The sequence below is a fragment of the Pseudozyma flocculosa genome, assembly GCF_000417875.1.
Source record: "Pseudozyma flocculosa PF-1 unplaced genomic scaffold scaffold00001, whole genome shotgun sequence".
NCBI lineage: Eukaryota > Fungi > Basidiomycota > Ustilaginomycetes > Ustilaginales > Ustilaginaceae > Pseudozyma > Pseudozyma flocculosa.
Genome location: NW_006920869.1, coordinates 1,749,294 through 1,763,880, shown reverse-complemented (window position 1 = coordinate 1,763,880; position 14,587 = coordinate 1,749,294). Strand labels below are relative to the sequence as shown.

Below are 14,587 nucleotides of genomic sequence, written 5' to 3'. Positions count from 1 at the left end.
CGGAGGGGCTGCAACCTGCTCGGATGCACGGGCAGAGGTTGAGAAACAAGGAGCGGGAAGGTCAGTCGGAAGCCCTCTTGTCCAGGCGAACCTGCAAAAGCAGAATGACAGCCGCAAGGACGGGGAGATGCTGGTCTGACGTACCGGGTCGTCTGCAAACAACTGGCTCAGACGGGCGGAGCGAGAACTGCCGAAAGGGCCGCCGCTTGAGCTGGAGTAGGATGTAGGACGGGGTACGGAGAAGGCGGCGGGTAAGGTGGCAGTGTAGGTGAACTCTAAGCGACTTCCATCGTCGTGCGATGCTGGGCGTAGGAAAGGCGGGTCGGTCGATCTGCTAGTTTGCAGCGAAAAGCTGAGGCGGCGGCCGAGATAAAGGTCGAGGGGCAACGGCGGGCGGTGTCGTCGCAGTAGAGCGAGGCTAAAGAGAGGAGTGTGGCGATGTGCAGGATGAGCCTGCTCGTGTATCGATGGCCTGCGTGGTCTTTGGGTGCAGGCTGGACGGAAACAGCCGGAATTTCGACCTCACCAGAGGCCGAGCGGGGTCGAGAGGAGGAGGTCGGGTCTGAGATGGAGGTTGAATGTATGATACACGAGACCGTGCGTGTGTCTGTGCGTTGCAGAGGCGATGGTCCAGCGCAGCGAAAAGTTGCAAGCAGGAGATAGGCAGGTTGGACGGAGAGCAGATTGAGGTAGACGGCGAAGTCAGGGGAGCAAGGAGCGAGAGGTTGGCACGTCGGTGAGAGGCTGGCGTTGTCGGCGTGGTGGTGGTAGAGATTACGAGCGACGACGGTGGGGGGTCGCGTATGGGCGGAAGCGGGCTAGACGATGACGGTGAGGATGGGACGAGGTGTTTGGTCGTGGGTTTGGCGGTGAAAGGAAAGAAGATGGTGACGAGATGGGCGATGGGGGGGGGGATGTGTGAGTGTTGGGTTGGGAGGCGGGAACGGAGGTACGGCATGCCTGGATGCAAGGCGGGGGCGGGCGGGCTTGCGAAGAAGTCACACCCAACGGCACGCATCCGCTGGCCCACCTCTCTCTTCTCTCTCTCTCGCGCTGCAGTCACACACTCAGCCTGCCTGCTTCTTCTCTGGGCCGACAGGCACCGCCCAGGGAAAGGGGAGGCAGAGGGAAGCGGGAAAACGAGAAATGAAAAAGAAAAAAAAAATCCCGCCGGGGGGGCACCTGAGCGCTATTCTGGCCGGCGGACCCTCCCTCACCGCTTCCTCGCTCTCGCCGTCGTCGCCTGCCTATACCACGATGCCCACCGCCAACGACAGTGCTCGTCGACGAGAGGAGACCGCGGAAGACGATGTCCAGGGACTGATCCGAGCTCTGTGTCCGCGGCGGCGTCGTCTGTTCGAGTGACAGGCCGGGGCCAAGGCGGCGCGGCCGGGTGAGGGCGGCGGCGGCGTCGGATCTCCCGGCAGCCTCGTCCTGCTCGCTCTGCGCCTGCCCTTATTTCGTTCTCGTCGCAACATGGGGAAACGGATGCGATCCGATGGCAGCCTCGCCAAGCCGTGTAGAAGCAAGCTTGCTTCTGCAGAGAGAGCGGAAAAGAGTGTAGGCTTGGTAGAGCCCGTAAGCCAAGAAGAGGGGAGGCCACCTGGCCAGGCATCGCCGCGGTTGGGCGGGCGGCTGGGCCAGGCAAAGAGAGGCGAGGGGGCGGCTCTCCACCGCCGGTGCCGGCTGCTTGCCTGCGGCTTTCCCCCTCTCGCTCAGCGCGCCTGCTAGCCAGCCGACTCTTTTGCTGGCCCGATCTTGCAAGAGAAAGGGGCTCGATTCTCGACTTCCCCTCGTCGCCATCACTCTTAGACTGGCGAAGCCCTTCTTGATGTTAGCACTCCGTCGTCGGAATTGCCATATCGAGCCGGATTGGCGCGGCTGCGGGGAACAAAGGGTCCGCTCAGGGGCATCTCAGTCCCGGTCGATGGATGGAACCATCATCATCACCACCGTCGCGACGGACGGCTGCTTTGGCGGCGGGCGAGGATGCTTGGACGCGGCTCGGCCTGGCGTGTGCCGATCCCCAGCAGAGCGTCATGGGAGGTCCGGCGTGATACCAGCCCTCGACCGATGGTCGGAGCGGTAGGCTCGTGCGGCAACCGTCGCTGCGTGGCATGCCACGAGATGGCGAGCTCAGCGCTGGGATGGCGGCGAGAAGAGTGGCCCACAGGGCTTTCACCGGGGCCGGGCGGGCCACTTCCGGAGGCTGTGCTCGGAGAGGCGGTGGATGGCTGCGTGCCGCCGTGCCGCCGTGCCGCCGTGATGCTGAAAGCCCAGCGTAGCGTCGACCGTCGACGGGCGCTTTCGCTCCGACCGCGGCGAGCGGCGTAACCCCACCTTCACGAGACGTCACGAGAGCCTTCGCACGGCGGGCCATCTCGACTTTGGACGGGCGTCCTACACGCCGATCCCGTCGTTGCCTTCCCACCATCTGTACCATGGACCCCCCCTGCTGCTCAGCTTGCTGGCTGGCTGGGTCTTCTCCGACTGCACCCGCGTTGGACGGGTCGCGCCACCTGAGCCGTTCGAGCACCGAGCCGCACCGCGTGGGCCTGCCCATGCCTGGTTGCTTGCAGCTTGCAGCCGGCGCACGATCGGACCCTTGATCAGACGCAAGACCATCGTCGTTCAGCAGCGAGCAAGGCCTGCAGCAGGTCAACGCCACGCCGCACCGTCGCATTGCCCGTCGACATGATCATCCATTGGCGGCCTGAAGAGAAGGACCGAGGCGAGCCCGCGAGATCGGGCGGCAACTCGATCTCGACCTCAGCGCAGCCTCGAGCATCGATCGGGGGGTGCCAACTGCTTGAAAGGGAGCACGGAAGCTGGGAAGCGACGACCCGCGCAACGATTGACCCAACGCGTAATCGCAGCCTCCCTGGTCGGATCTCGGCGAGGCCTGGCTGTCTTTCTCCTTTCATCGCCCCCGGCCGCGTCCGCCGTTGGGCGGGGCTGAGCAGATTATTGGACGGCTCCGCTTTCGGCCTGTCACCCGGTTGTCCGTCGGCAGCGGTATTCAAGGTCCGCTTCCGGTTCGTTTTTCGTTGAGCCGGCTGGCTGGCTGGGCCTCGCGACTGCGGCATCCACCGGTTCACGCGCCCACGCACACGTACGGAAGAGGCGCTCTGGCCTCGGTCCGAAGCAGCGGTCGGTGAGCGGGAAAGCCACGCCGCTCCATGACCGCCGCGCTTCCTCACACGACAGACAAAGACAGGCAGGCAGGCCAGCAAGCAAGCAACCGTGGCGCGCCGGTGAAAGCGGGCTGCGAGCAAGTTGAGCCGGATCGATCCAGGGTCCGAGCCTTGCTTGGTTCCTGGGACGCAGAACCTCGCCTGCAACTCGCCTGTGGGCCAGGCATGTCTCGATGCGCGCACATCGATCGACGAAAGGCCTGGCCCGTCAAGACGTACGGGCCCGCTGCCGTGGGCAAGCCCAGAGACCCTGCGTGCTGCGATTCGCCGTCGACCCTTCGCCTGCCTTTGGGCGACGACGGCGACCGTCTTTCGTCGAGAGCAAAGAGAAGAAGACGCCGAAGCGAACACCAGGGCCTTACCGCAGGCATCAAGGAGAGTGTCCTCATCCAACCTCGCGGGGACTGGTCACGGCATGTACGTTGCGGCCCGTCCTGCCAGGCCAAGCCAAGGCAGGGCTTGGAAGCAGGTACCGAACCGACCGACACGACGGTTTGGGCGAAAACTTTATCCCCGCTTGGCCTGTCGGCCTGGCCGGCCCTGGGCTGGATGGACCCTTTTGTGTGCCTCCTCGTCATAAGACGCCGGACCTCGGTTCGATGCCGTTGGCAAGATGCCCGCCTCGTCAACGCCGTCGAGGTCCGCGTTCGTTTGGCCTCGGTCGACGTCAGACTCGCACAGTCGCCACGAGATGGGCAAGCTTAGATGGTGTGCCAGATAGGTACGGATTCAACAGGCCGGGAAAGGACAGTGCGGGAGGATCTGGACAAACAGGCTGAGCTGCGAAGCGATTGAAAAGAGCGGTCGGATGCTGAAGGGCGAGGGGTTGAAAGGAGCGTGCGTGGTAGAGACTCGGTGGTCGACGAGGGGCAGCAGCGGAAGGAGTGTGTGTGTCTGGGAGCACAGGGGAAGATACCGGGGACGAGAAACACGGTCGATCAACACGGCGCGACAGAGGCAACGTCCATGGGTGGATCGGAGTGGGGAAAGGGAACAGATAGAGCAGCTGGGTTCGTCGACGAAGTGCAAGCCCTTGTTGGCTGCTACCGCCGCCGCTGCTGCTCCTACTGCTGCTGCTGGACGCTGCGCAGTACGGGGGCCTTGAAGCTCATGATCGAGGTGGACCGTTTGAGGTAGTCGGGCTGGGCGGACGAGGCGTCGGATGAAGAGGCGATGGACGCCGTGCTCTCCTTTCTCGTGAGGCGGAGCGGCGAGGTCGTGTTGGCCAGCTGCTGCTTTGCCTTTTCGGCCGAGGCCGCCAGCTGAGCCACGCGACCGGGCGTACCGCCGCCGCCGCCGACGACGCCTCCGTAGGTCGGGGTGCTGACGCTGCTCGGGATGCCGCCACGCAGTGGCGTCCGGCTGACGGCGCCTCCGCCGCCGCCTCCGCCTCCGCCCGTGAAGTCCTTGAGCGCCTGGTTGCGGTTCTCGAGCATAGCAATCTTGTTGCGCACCGAGGGAACGACAATTGAGCTGCCGCGCAGGGTGTGCGAGCTCGAGGAGCGCGTCAGCGTCCCATCGGCCAGGTCGGTGGTGCTCGCCGAGTGCCTGAGCGTGCCACCCTCGACCTTGTCCGGACGAGTCAGCTGCTCGCCCCGCGACGAGACGGATCGAGGAAGCATCGAGATGCGGTCGCTCAGCGCCCCCGACGAAGGCGCGGTCTTGGCCTTGCCCAAGTCTTCCGTCTCGAGGCCCAGGTCCTGCTCCTGGTCGCGGCTAGAGACGCTCATGCCCCGGAGACGCCCAGCGGCGGTCGAAGTGAACCTGGGCAGCTCGTTGCAGACGCTCTCCGGCGTGTCTGCGCCAGAGCTAGTGGCCGGCGACGAGGCGGTCGTGTCGGAAGGCGTGTCGCTGCCCGAGGTGGCGCCACCCTGCTTGCGTCGAGCTGCACCGGACTTGGATCGCTTGGAAGACGACGAGGAAGCACCACGCTTGCGTGGCATCTCCTCCGCCTTCGGTGCAGGGGACGGCGCCGCTGCGGGTGCCGCCGACTTGGTGGCGGCAGCGATCTTAGCGTCCGCCGGTGCCATTCGCTCCTTGGCCGATCGGTTGTGGACGAGTGGACTGGCGATCTGGTCCTGCGAGACCTTGGCGCGCAGAACAGGGGTAGCAGAGGCCCCCGTCGATGCCGTCGACATGTTGGGCGTCTCCCTGTTCGTCTTGAGCGGGTTTTGGCCCGTCGCAAACGTGAAGCTCGACTTGGTCTTGAGCTGCGGCTTCTGCGGCGAGGACGGCGTCGGCGGCTTGACGGGCGACGACGGCTTGACGGGCGACGATGGCCTGGCTCGGATGCGCAGGGGCGCCGTTGGGCCGGGCGATGCCATCGTCGGTGAGACCTTCGGCAGCGAGGCCTGCACCGGCCTGCCTGAAGGGCTCTTGGCGGGCGACGCGCTTGCGGAAGGCTTGGCGATGCTGCCTCGAGGAGCTGCCTTTGGCGGCGTAGCACGTTCCGGCTGCTCTGTAACGGTTTGAGGGTTGGGTGCGGCTACCGGCGGTCTGGGCGAGGGTGAGAGCTGGATTCGGGGCGCGATGGCCGGCGAGGCGGTGTGAGTCTCCTCGATCTCGGGCTCCTCAACCGGCGGCTTGCTTTGCGGGATGACCTGCATCAGCTGCGAGACCTCGGCGACATCCTCCTGCTCGTCCGTCTCCCAGTCTTCCTCCTCGACCTGGTCGCGCTCCCTGCGCCAAGCATTCGCGTGCGTCGCGGAGAAGTCGGCCTCGTCTTCGGCCTCGGGGATCATCTCCATGCAGTCGTCGTCGTCGTCGTCGTCATGGCGACCAGCTTCGGTTTCGACGGAGGCCGTGGGACGACCCACGTTGTGCACGATGCCCTGGACACGGCCATGCTCGTGGCCACTCGCATCCTTGTCCTCTTCCTCGTTCTCGTAAACGTCATCGTCGAAGGCGGCCGACTCCTCAAACGAGATTGAGAGGTCCGGATCCTCGGCGCGGCTGTACTGGACGTCACGGAAGTTTGGCGAGTTCTCTCGGTCCGTCTTGGCGGAGCCGATGACCAGATCCACCTCGTCGACCGACTCGTCATTGAGGCCGAGGGTGCGGTCCGGGTCGGATCCGTCAAAGTCGTCGTCTCCGGCCTCGTCGGCAGATGCCGCGTTCATGACGCGGAGCTTGGGCACGGGCCTGTAGCCCTGCGACGATGTCAGGCTCTCGCGGTCGTACGGCAAGCAGCTCGGGTGGATCGGCCCGATGCTCGAGGCCGTGCCCGGAGAAGAGGCTGCAGCTGGCGAGCGGTGCACCAGGCTGTTGGCGGGTCCCGCCGGATCGAGGTTGCGCTGAAGCTGCACCGCTGCCGAGGATGGTCCTTCGCCCTCGTCCGAGATTGCGATGCCGAGGCCCAGCGGGCTTGACTCGGCGCTCGGAGGCGCCACGCCGCGACGGGCCGCGGCGCTCCTGATGGCGTGGTTGATAAAGTCGAGTGACTTTTGGTGCTGCAGCCGCTTGGTGCGCTCGAGCTCGCTCTCCTCGTGCGTCGTGGGCTGGGGCGCGGGTCCACTCCCTCGCCCGCCGTGCAAGGAGAGCTCAGACTTGACCGGGCTACGCAGGGCCTCGATCGACTTGACCTTGGCGATCATCGGATCGACCCCGAGGCCTGCGCCGGCGGGCTGAGCCCATCCTTTGAGTCGGTCGGCTCGGTCCAGCCCGACGGGCGACGATCCGCTTGACTTGCCGCCCCGCAGCGGCGGAGGGTCGAGCGAGACAAAGTTGACGACGCGCAGGGGCAGCTCGACCGACACGTCCGAGGAGAGCGAGCTTCCGACCGACACCTTGATGGCGTACGTCACCTCGACGTGCCGCCCGCGCGAGATGGAGAGCGCGTCGCTGGGGAGGGTCGTGTAGTGGGAGAAGTCGACGCTGCCGCCAGTCTCGACGCCGGTCCACCATCCCTTGGCGGTGACGACGCCCTTTGACCCCTTCTGACCCATCTCGAGCGCCTCTTCGGTGATCTTCTTGCGCGTGGTCGAGGTCTGGCAGGCGTCCGGGTCGTAGTAGCCATCGACGTCGGCTCGCTTGGCCACGTCGAGCTCCGGCCGCGGCCGGTAGAGGGTGACGGTCCGGATGAGCGAGAGCGTCATGCTGTTGATCTTCTTGTTGGTCTCGTTGTGGACCGCGACGTTGACATAGACGCGCTGACCCGCCACCCACGTGGCGCGGTGAAGCGATGCCGTGAGGTGGACCTTGCCCGATCCGCCCAGGAAGAGGCCCTTGCTCGTCGAGGCCTGGATCGGTCGCGGCGCGCTCGACAGGACGACGGCCGGGTTCAGGTAGGGATAGAGCTCGACGTGACGGTAGAAGTGCGCAATCGAGCGGTTCGACCCGCCGGAGCTCTTGAGCTTGACCGAGCCGATGACAATGTAGCGCACGACGGCGTTCTTTCCGCGGTAGCTGCCCTTGGCGCCCTTGGCGATCGGCAGGTCGAGGCTGAAAGGGATCGAGTGGGTGCCTTCCTTGCCGACGGCGAAGCCCTCAAAGTCCGGCGAGCCTTCGTAGCACGGCAGCGATGAGTGCCCGCGAGCCTCTGGCGAGGAAAAGTCGGGCGAGCCGTGGAGGTAGTAAGGTTCGCTCGGGCCTCCGGAGCTGCGGTCGCCGTCAATGACGGAGGCATGATGGTAGAAGATGTGCCTCGTGTCGTCGTTGAGCAGCTCCTCGAAACCGACGACGCGGATCTTGGGCTGGGCCAGCATGACTGCGCCCTCCTTGTCGGCGCCCTTCCTCAGCTTGATCTGCATGCGGCCGGTCATTGTGCCGCCTTCCACCACCAGGTCGCTCTCGAGGACGAGATCGACTTCGACGCGCGCCTTGCTGGCCTTCCCCTGCTCGAGCGCGGCCGGCGGCGCCGCCTGGCTGCCGACGGCGTTGGACCGCTGCAGCTTGGCCTTGCCTTTGTCACTGTCGCTGCCGGGGAGTTCGCCACCCGACGCGGCCGAGGCTGGCAGCTTGCGCCCCGAGTTGCCCAGCAACCGGTTCAGCTCCTTGGAGCGTCGGATCGGGTTAGCGCCTGTGCTGAGCAGGGTTCCCTGGCGATCCAGAGCAACGGTAGACGCAGCGGCTTCGGACAGGCTCCGTCGAGGACGGTTGCGGATGCCGTTCGCGGGGAGCGCGTCGCTCCTGGCTTCGCTGGCGGCGCCGAGTACGCCCTGGCTGACCGACGACGACATTCGCGCGCCTCTTGGGCCTCCCGGCACCGCATCCTCGCTGTAATCGATCTGGGTCGACGCGAGCAGGCTCTGCTGGTCGGCGGTCTCGACGTTGCCCGGCATGATGGGCAGGCCGCTCTCAAAGGCTCGGGTGAGGCGATCGTAGCTGACCATGGCCTCGCCGCGCTCGGCACCCTCGAGGCCTCGGAGCCCGCGGGCGCTTCGCATCGACATGGTCCGGACATTGGCGGTGGCCGCATTGCTCGGCTTGGCAGCCTCCTCGTCTGCGCCCGCCAGTCGAGGTGCTGCCGCCTCGGAGTTGGCCTGGGACGGGCTCGTCATGAGCTTGGCACGTGGAGCACCGACGCTGTTGGCTCTCGACCGGGCCGAGAGGCGGTCGCCGCTGGATGCCACGGAGGCGGTGGACGGCTTGCTGACGACGGTGGGCTCTCGCGAGACTTCACGGCTGACCCTACCATACGCATCGATGCGGCCGGTCTCTTGACCATCCGGAGCGTAGAAGCTGCCGACACGCCACTGCTGAGGTCGTTCGACGGTGTTCGCACCACGATCGCTCGTCGTCGAGTTGCTGATCGGGGCGACCATGCTCGAAGGGCGAGATTGGGTCGGACGAGAGGCATCATCGGTCTCGCCGCCGGCTGATACGGAGCTGGCGGGAGGACTGTCGTCCATCGAGATCCTTGAGAGCAGAGAGGGTCCATCGAAGCACGGACGACCAACGAAGGACGAGCTGCCGCTCTCCGATGACGATGCGAGTGACCGGACCGAGGCGGGCCTCGGGACGGCTTGGACCGTGATACGACTGGCCAGGTCGGGCGGTGCAGCCTTGGCCTCCGATCGTCGTTGAGGGTCCCGCTGCCCAAGTCGGCTAGAGTCCGCCTCCGCTTGCATAGCCTCCTCCTGGCCGGCGCTGCTGGCGTTGCGGCCGAGTCGAGCGCCGCCGCGACCGTAGCCTCGGGCCTGGCCGCGAGCAGAGCCGTTGCGACTGCCGCTGCGAGGGATCTCCGAGGAACGACCGAGGCTCGAGCCGCTGTCGGAGCGGTAGCTTGCCGATAGGCTGGTGGAGCTGAGGCTTCTGCTGACGGCTTTGGAGTTGGCCGGCGGCGGACCTCGGTTGCTGGCGGCGAGCTTCGTCGTGCCGGAGCGAGAGAGCTGCGGCTGCGAAGCGTACTTCTTGAGCGCCTTGGATCTGCCCCTCCCGCTGCTCCCCGAGGAGAAGGTTGTCACCGACGTCTCGGTCCCGGGCGACGAGTTCTCGTCGGAAGTGAGCATGCTCTCGCCGGCGCTGTTGGTCGGTGGCGACGAGGCTGCGAATGTCATGACGGCTGCCGATAGGCTTGCTGGAGGATTGCGACGGATCACAAAGTCTTCCGAGCCCGAGCTGTAGGTTGCGCTCGAGGGCGAGAGGAAGTCCTCGTCCGTGTAAGCGCCGTGGCCCAGCACGCCGGGCTCGCCGCTGGCGATGCGAACGCGCCGCGCTTCGAGTCGTTCGTCATCCGTCGTGGGCCGTCGCAGCTTGCTGAAGCTCGACTTCTTCGGCAAGGCCGTCGAGCGGTGCGATGATTCCGATTTCGCTGGGGTGGCAGATGGGCGCTTCTTCCGGTGTTCTTGACGGTGTTGTTGCTGCGGCTGCTGTAGCTGCTCGCTGGAAGAGGGAGATTGGCGGCGTGCCTTGGCAGCATGCCTGCGCTCGTTGGAACCGGCGGCGGCGGGATCAGGCTCATAAGCCTGCCCGAAGTCGATGCCGAGACCAGACATGGCGATGGATGCGGTGGTCGGTCGGCCTGAAGTGGATGAAGGGGATAAGGAGGCCGTGGTTGTGGAGGGGTTTGGGAGAGGTTGGGGAACGGCTCGGTGAAGACTGTCTGGTTCGTTGATATCAAAGCATGGGAGATCGAGGAGCGGGTTGTGGTCTGGGCAGCTGGCTGTGAGGTGATGGCTGGGAGAGACGGTGAATGGGAGCGAGAGGGGATGGCGGCGGGGGTTTCAGGGCAGAGGAAGGGGGCGAAAGTGAAGGAGCGAGAGGGTTGAGGTGAAGGTGAAGGTCAAGGGCAGGTGAAGGTCAAGGGCAAGGCCAAGATCAAGGTCAGCACGAGTGTCCTCCGGCGAAGGCTGAGGTCCAGTGGGGCGACACCGAGACATTGAGGAGGGCGGGAGCGCAAGACATCAACAGGCGGAGACGGTTGTCTGGCATGACGGCGATCCCATACCGTCCGTCGCACGCCTTCCCATGGCCACCCAAAGGTCAAAGTCGAGTCCTTGCTGATCGAAGCGCCCCAAGAGCCGACGCCAAAAAGGCGGCTGGTGTCCTCTGAGAGAGAAGGGAGACCCTGGAGACTGTCCACGTCCAACATCTACGACGCCACTGATCGACGTTGGTGGTGATGGCCAGTGCAAGCGCTGCTGCCGTGATGCGCTGCTGCCTTGATGCGCTGCTGCCGTGACATCTCGGGCGCCGTCGCGAGAGACTCGGGTTGGTCGATGTCACGCCGGCGATTAAGAGAGTGCCTGTCGGAACATTCTCGGAAGCCTTCCATGAAGCAGGCTACCGGTACTTAGCGGTCGCTGACGAGGAGGCGCGCGGGTGGCTGGGGATGAGAGCAAACGCGCGCGCTCGATGGACGGACCATATCGTTTCCGCGCGAGCCCCACCCGACGTTGCCGAAAGATCGTCTGCGAGGTAACCTCCCCTCTGTCCGCCGCCGGCGAGAGACGCTCTCGTGACAAGATGGCCCGGGGTATCCGTACAGGGGTGGATCCTCTGCTGTCGATGTGCCAGACCTGGTGCTGCGGGCGACGTGGTGGAAGGGTGCAGAGCCCGAGCCAGAGAGGCAGTGTCGCGAGTGCTGCAGTGTTGGACATTTGGATGGACCTCAAATCGGCCCGATTCCGTTGTGTCGATGCTTCCCGATCCTTTTCAAAAGCTGCCATCGGGGCAAGGGGCTGAAAAAAGGTGACGTGCGTGCGTGAGGGGCGGCGCAGACGGTCAGCCTGCCTGACTCTCTGTCTGCGTGGCATTGGCTGGAAGGCGGGGCGTGGCATGGACGCCAGCCAACCTGCCAGCCAAGGGAAAGGCCCGCTGTGTGGGTGGCCTGCGCACGCACGCACGCACGCTGCTGCTGCTGCTGCTGCTGCCACCTGGGCCAGAGCAGCAACCAAGCGAGCGAGCGCTCCCTCCAGAAGGTTCATGGGCTCCACCGCCACCATCCATCCATCCAACCTCACCTACCCGCTTGCCTGCCTGCTTGCTTGCTCGTCTGCTCGATCGCCTGCTCGCAACCACTGCATCGCTCGAGGTCAACGTCGGACGCCCCATCACAGGCCGACCTCAACCATCGCCCTGGAATCTGGACTGGCGCAGACTGCAAGCGACATCCGACAGCGCGTCGCAGCCACCACCACCACCACCACCACCACCACCACCACCACCACCATCTCCAGCCTCGACCACGATCGGATCCCCAACCCGCTGGCTTCGGCCTCGGATGGACTGTTCGCCCGCATCAGCCCGACGAGCAACCCGGTGGCATTCCCTCTCGCCCTCGGGACCAGGACAAGGCTTCGCACCCGTAGCGCCCGCATCCCTGCTTTCCTCAGATACATCCTCCGCCCTGTCCGCCGCTCTCGCCACGCCGGACCGACCTGTCTCCATGCTTCGTCTCCTTTGAAGCGTGAGACCTGGCCTCTCTGCATCCAAAGTACGGCCCGTCCTCTTCCCCGACGCCCACGTTGCTCAACACTCGGGCCGACCGCGGATCCGTCCATCGCCCCTCTGTCCGGCTCACCGCGACAACGAGGGCGCTGCAAGATGGACGGTCATCCGGCGTCGCCCGGCAAAGGGAGCGTCCACGCCCGGAACAGGTCCTCGCAGAGTACCAACCCGCCCTCACCCTCGAGCTCCTCGCTCGAGTCTCCCTCTCACCTCCGATCCACCACCACCAACCAGCGACAGCCCTATGCTCGCACCCCTTCCTTCGAGCCGCCGAGCTTCTTCGCGAACGGCGGCTCCGATGCTGGATCCTCCAGTCATCAGGGCCGCGGCGGAGCGCTGACGGTCGACCTCGGTCACGGCGTCGCCACAGCAGAGGAAATGTCGCCTACAGCTCGACGTCTGCACAATGCCGAGGCTGGTCGCGCCAGTGGCTCCGGGCTCGGACGAAATCGCTGGTGGCCTGATGGCACGGGCTCCACCGCAGCTCCTCGGATTCCACGCTCGGGTCGCCATGAGCCCGGCACGAGCGATCCCGACGCCGCCTCGCTCGCCGACGCCCAGAGCGTGGCTGGCCCGGCGACCTACAGCAATGGCGCGGCTCACACTGTCCGGGCGACGATGCCGGCGGGTCCACTAGCCGGCGGGGGCTACTCGTCGTCTGCATCGACAGAAGGCGAAGCCTACCTCAACGCCGCCTCTCAGCTCACCTCGCGGACACCGACGCCGCTGATTGGCGTCAACCTCGACGACCGAGCCGCCGGCGCGCTGACGAGCGAGGCGACCGAGAGCGAAGGGTCCGAGTACGACGAGCAAACTACGCTCAAGCACGGCCGAGGCTCCGAGACTCCGAAGGCGAAGCCGAGCGTGCTGGGCGCCCTGGGAAAGGGCTGGGCGGGAGAGGGCTTCTGGGGCGCCTCGGCCTCCAACGGCCACGGTCCGACGACGGCAAGGGCGCGCAACTCGAAGAAGGGCAAGTGGGTCAAGCCTCGCAGCGGCGCTGGCGCGGGCGCGGGCTCGGATCGGGGCTGGCTGCTCAACGCCGGCGGCTCGGCGCCCAGGTTGCGGCGGCGGCCCAACGCGGCGCTGACCCACCCGCTGCGCATGATGGCCTCGTTCCTCAGCAAGCTCTTCCGCACCTTCTTTGGGCCCATCCATCCGGTCACGATCCTGGTCGCCCTGGTGCTGATCGCCAGCTTTGTCACGTCGGTCACAAAGCTCATCATCTACATCCTCAACCCGGACAAGGAGCCGCTGCCCTGGCGCACCTATTGCCAGCAGCAGCCGCCGTTCCCGCACGCGTACGCGGACGCGCTCGCCCCCGTCGATGTCTTTGTCGGCATCTTCAGCGTCGACAGCTCCTACGAGCGCCGCCACCTGATCCGCAGCACCTACGCCGCCCACACGGTGCCCGTCGATCCGCAGACGGGCGCGCCCCTCGGCAACATCCAGGTCCGCTTCATCATCGGGCGGCCGCGCAAGGCGCACGCGCGGAGGGTGGCGCTCGAGATGGAGGTCTTCAACGACCTCGTCATCCTCGACATGGAGGAAAACATGAACCGGGGCAAGACCCACGCATTCTTCAAGTGGGCCGCCGACAACGCCACAGTGCCCTTCCTGCGTCCCGTCGGCGGCCAGCAGGCGCAGCTGTGGCAGTCGAATGTGGAGCAGTTTGGCGGCGGCGGCAGCGGCGGTGTTGGTGGCGGCAGCTTCGGGCAGACGCACGAGGTGGCGCGTGGCAGCGGCGAGAGCGAGGAGCGGTACGAGGTGGCGTGGAAGAAGGCCGACTACGTCGTCAAGGCCGACGACGACGCCTTCATCGTCCTCGAGGAGCTCGAGCGCCACCTGCGCGTCTCGCCGCGCCAAATGACCTACTGGGGCTACCTGATCCGCAACTGGTTCATGGGCGGCGAGTGCTACGCGCTGTCGAGCGACCTGGTGCAGTACGTCGCCACCTCGGAAAACGTGCTGCACTACACGAAGGGCAAGGAGGACAAGAAGGTGGCGCAGTGGATCAATCTCCATCCCAACCGGGCCGCCATCAATTGGGTGTCGGAGCATTGCTGGATCTACGACCATCCCAAGGCGGGCACCGCCTACTCGCACGGCTTCCTCTTCCCGGATCACGTCGAGAAGATCAAGATGGAAGGCCGTCGGGGCCTGACCGACCAGGAAATTGCTCGCCGCGGCGGCGAGCACCGGTCCAAGAGCTTCTCGACGGTGAGGCGGTGGCACCAGGCCTACACGGAGCCGCGGGGCGACCTGACCATCGAGGAAGAGGTCGAGGCGCTGGTCGAGGGCGGCGGAAGGTGGTCCGGCACCTGGGTGCGCGGCGAGGAGGGCAACGACACGCAGGTGTGGGTGCCGCGCGAGCAGATCGTCTACGAGGCCAGCGACGACCGGCTCAGATCGCCAATGGCGCTCAACGTGGCCACCCACGCCGCCCTGGCCGACGAGGTGCACTTCGACGCAGAGACGGGGCTCGCCATCCGCCGAACTCGCTCCGG

At 65.9% G+C, this 14,587-nt stretch overlaps 3 protein-coding genes across 3 annotated transcripts in view; 2 read left to right on the top strand and 1 right to left on the bottom strand.

Annotated features, from left to right (window-relative positions):
- Positions 1-3,179: 3,179 nt before the first annotated feature.
- Positions 3,180-3,899, top strand: PFL1_00607 (uncharacterized protein; the record flags this gene model as incomplete). Its single annotated transcript, XM_007878100.1, has 1 exon — positions 3,180-3,899. One exon carries the CDS (start codon positions 3,180-3,182, stop codon positions 3,897-3,899), a length of 720 nt encoding a protein of 239 aa, XP_007876291.1.
- A 359-nt stretch (positions 3,900-4,258) lies between these two features.
- On the bottom strand, positions 4,259-10,129 carry PFL1_00606 (uncharacterized protein; the record flags this gene model as incomplete). The annotated part of the gene is made up of 1 exon (XM_007878099.1): positions 4,259-10,129. One exon carries the CDS (start codon positions 10,127-10,129, stop codon positions 4,259-4,261), a length of 5,871 nt encoding a protein of 1,956 aa, XP_007876290.1.
- A 2,050-nt stretch (positions 10,130-12,179) lies between these two features.
- Positions 12,180-14,587, top strand: part of PFL1_00605 (uncharacterized protein) — a gene marked incomplete at both ends in the record, with an annotated part of 3,155 nt that continues 747 nt past the window's right edge. The window contains one exon of the mRNA XM_007878098.1: positions 12,180-14,537. Within this exon, the coding sequence (XP_007876289.1) occupies positions 12,180-14,537 (2,358 nt within the window). The remainder of the gene's footprint in view (positions 14,538-14,587) is intronic.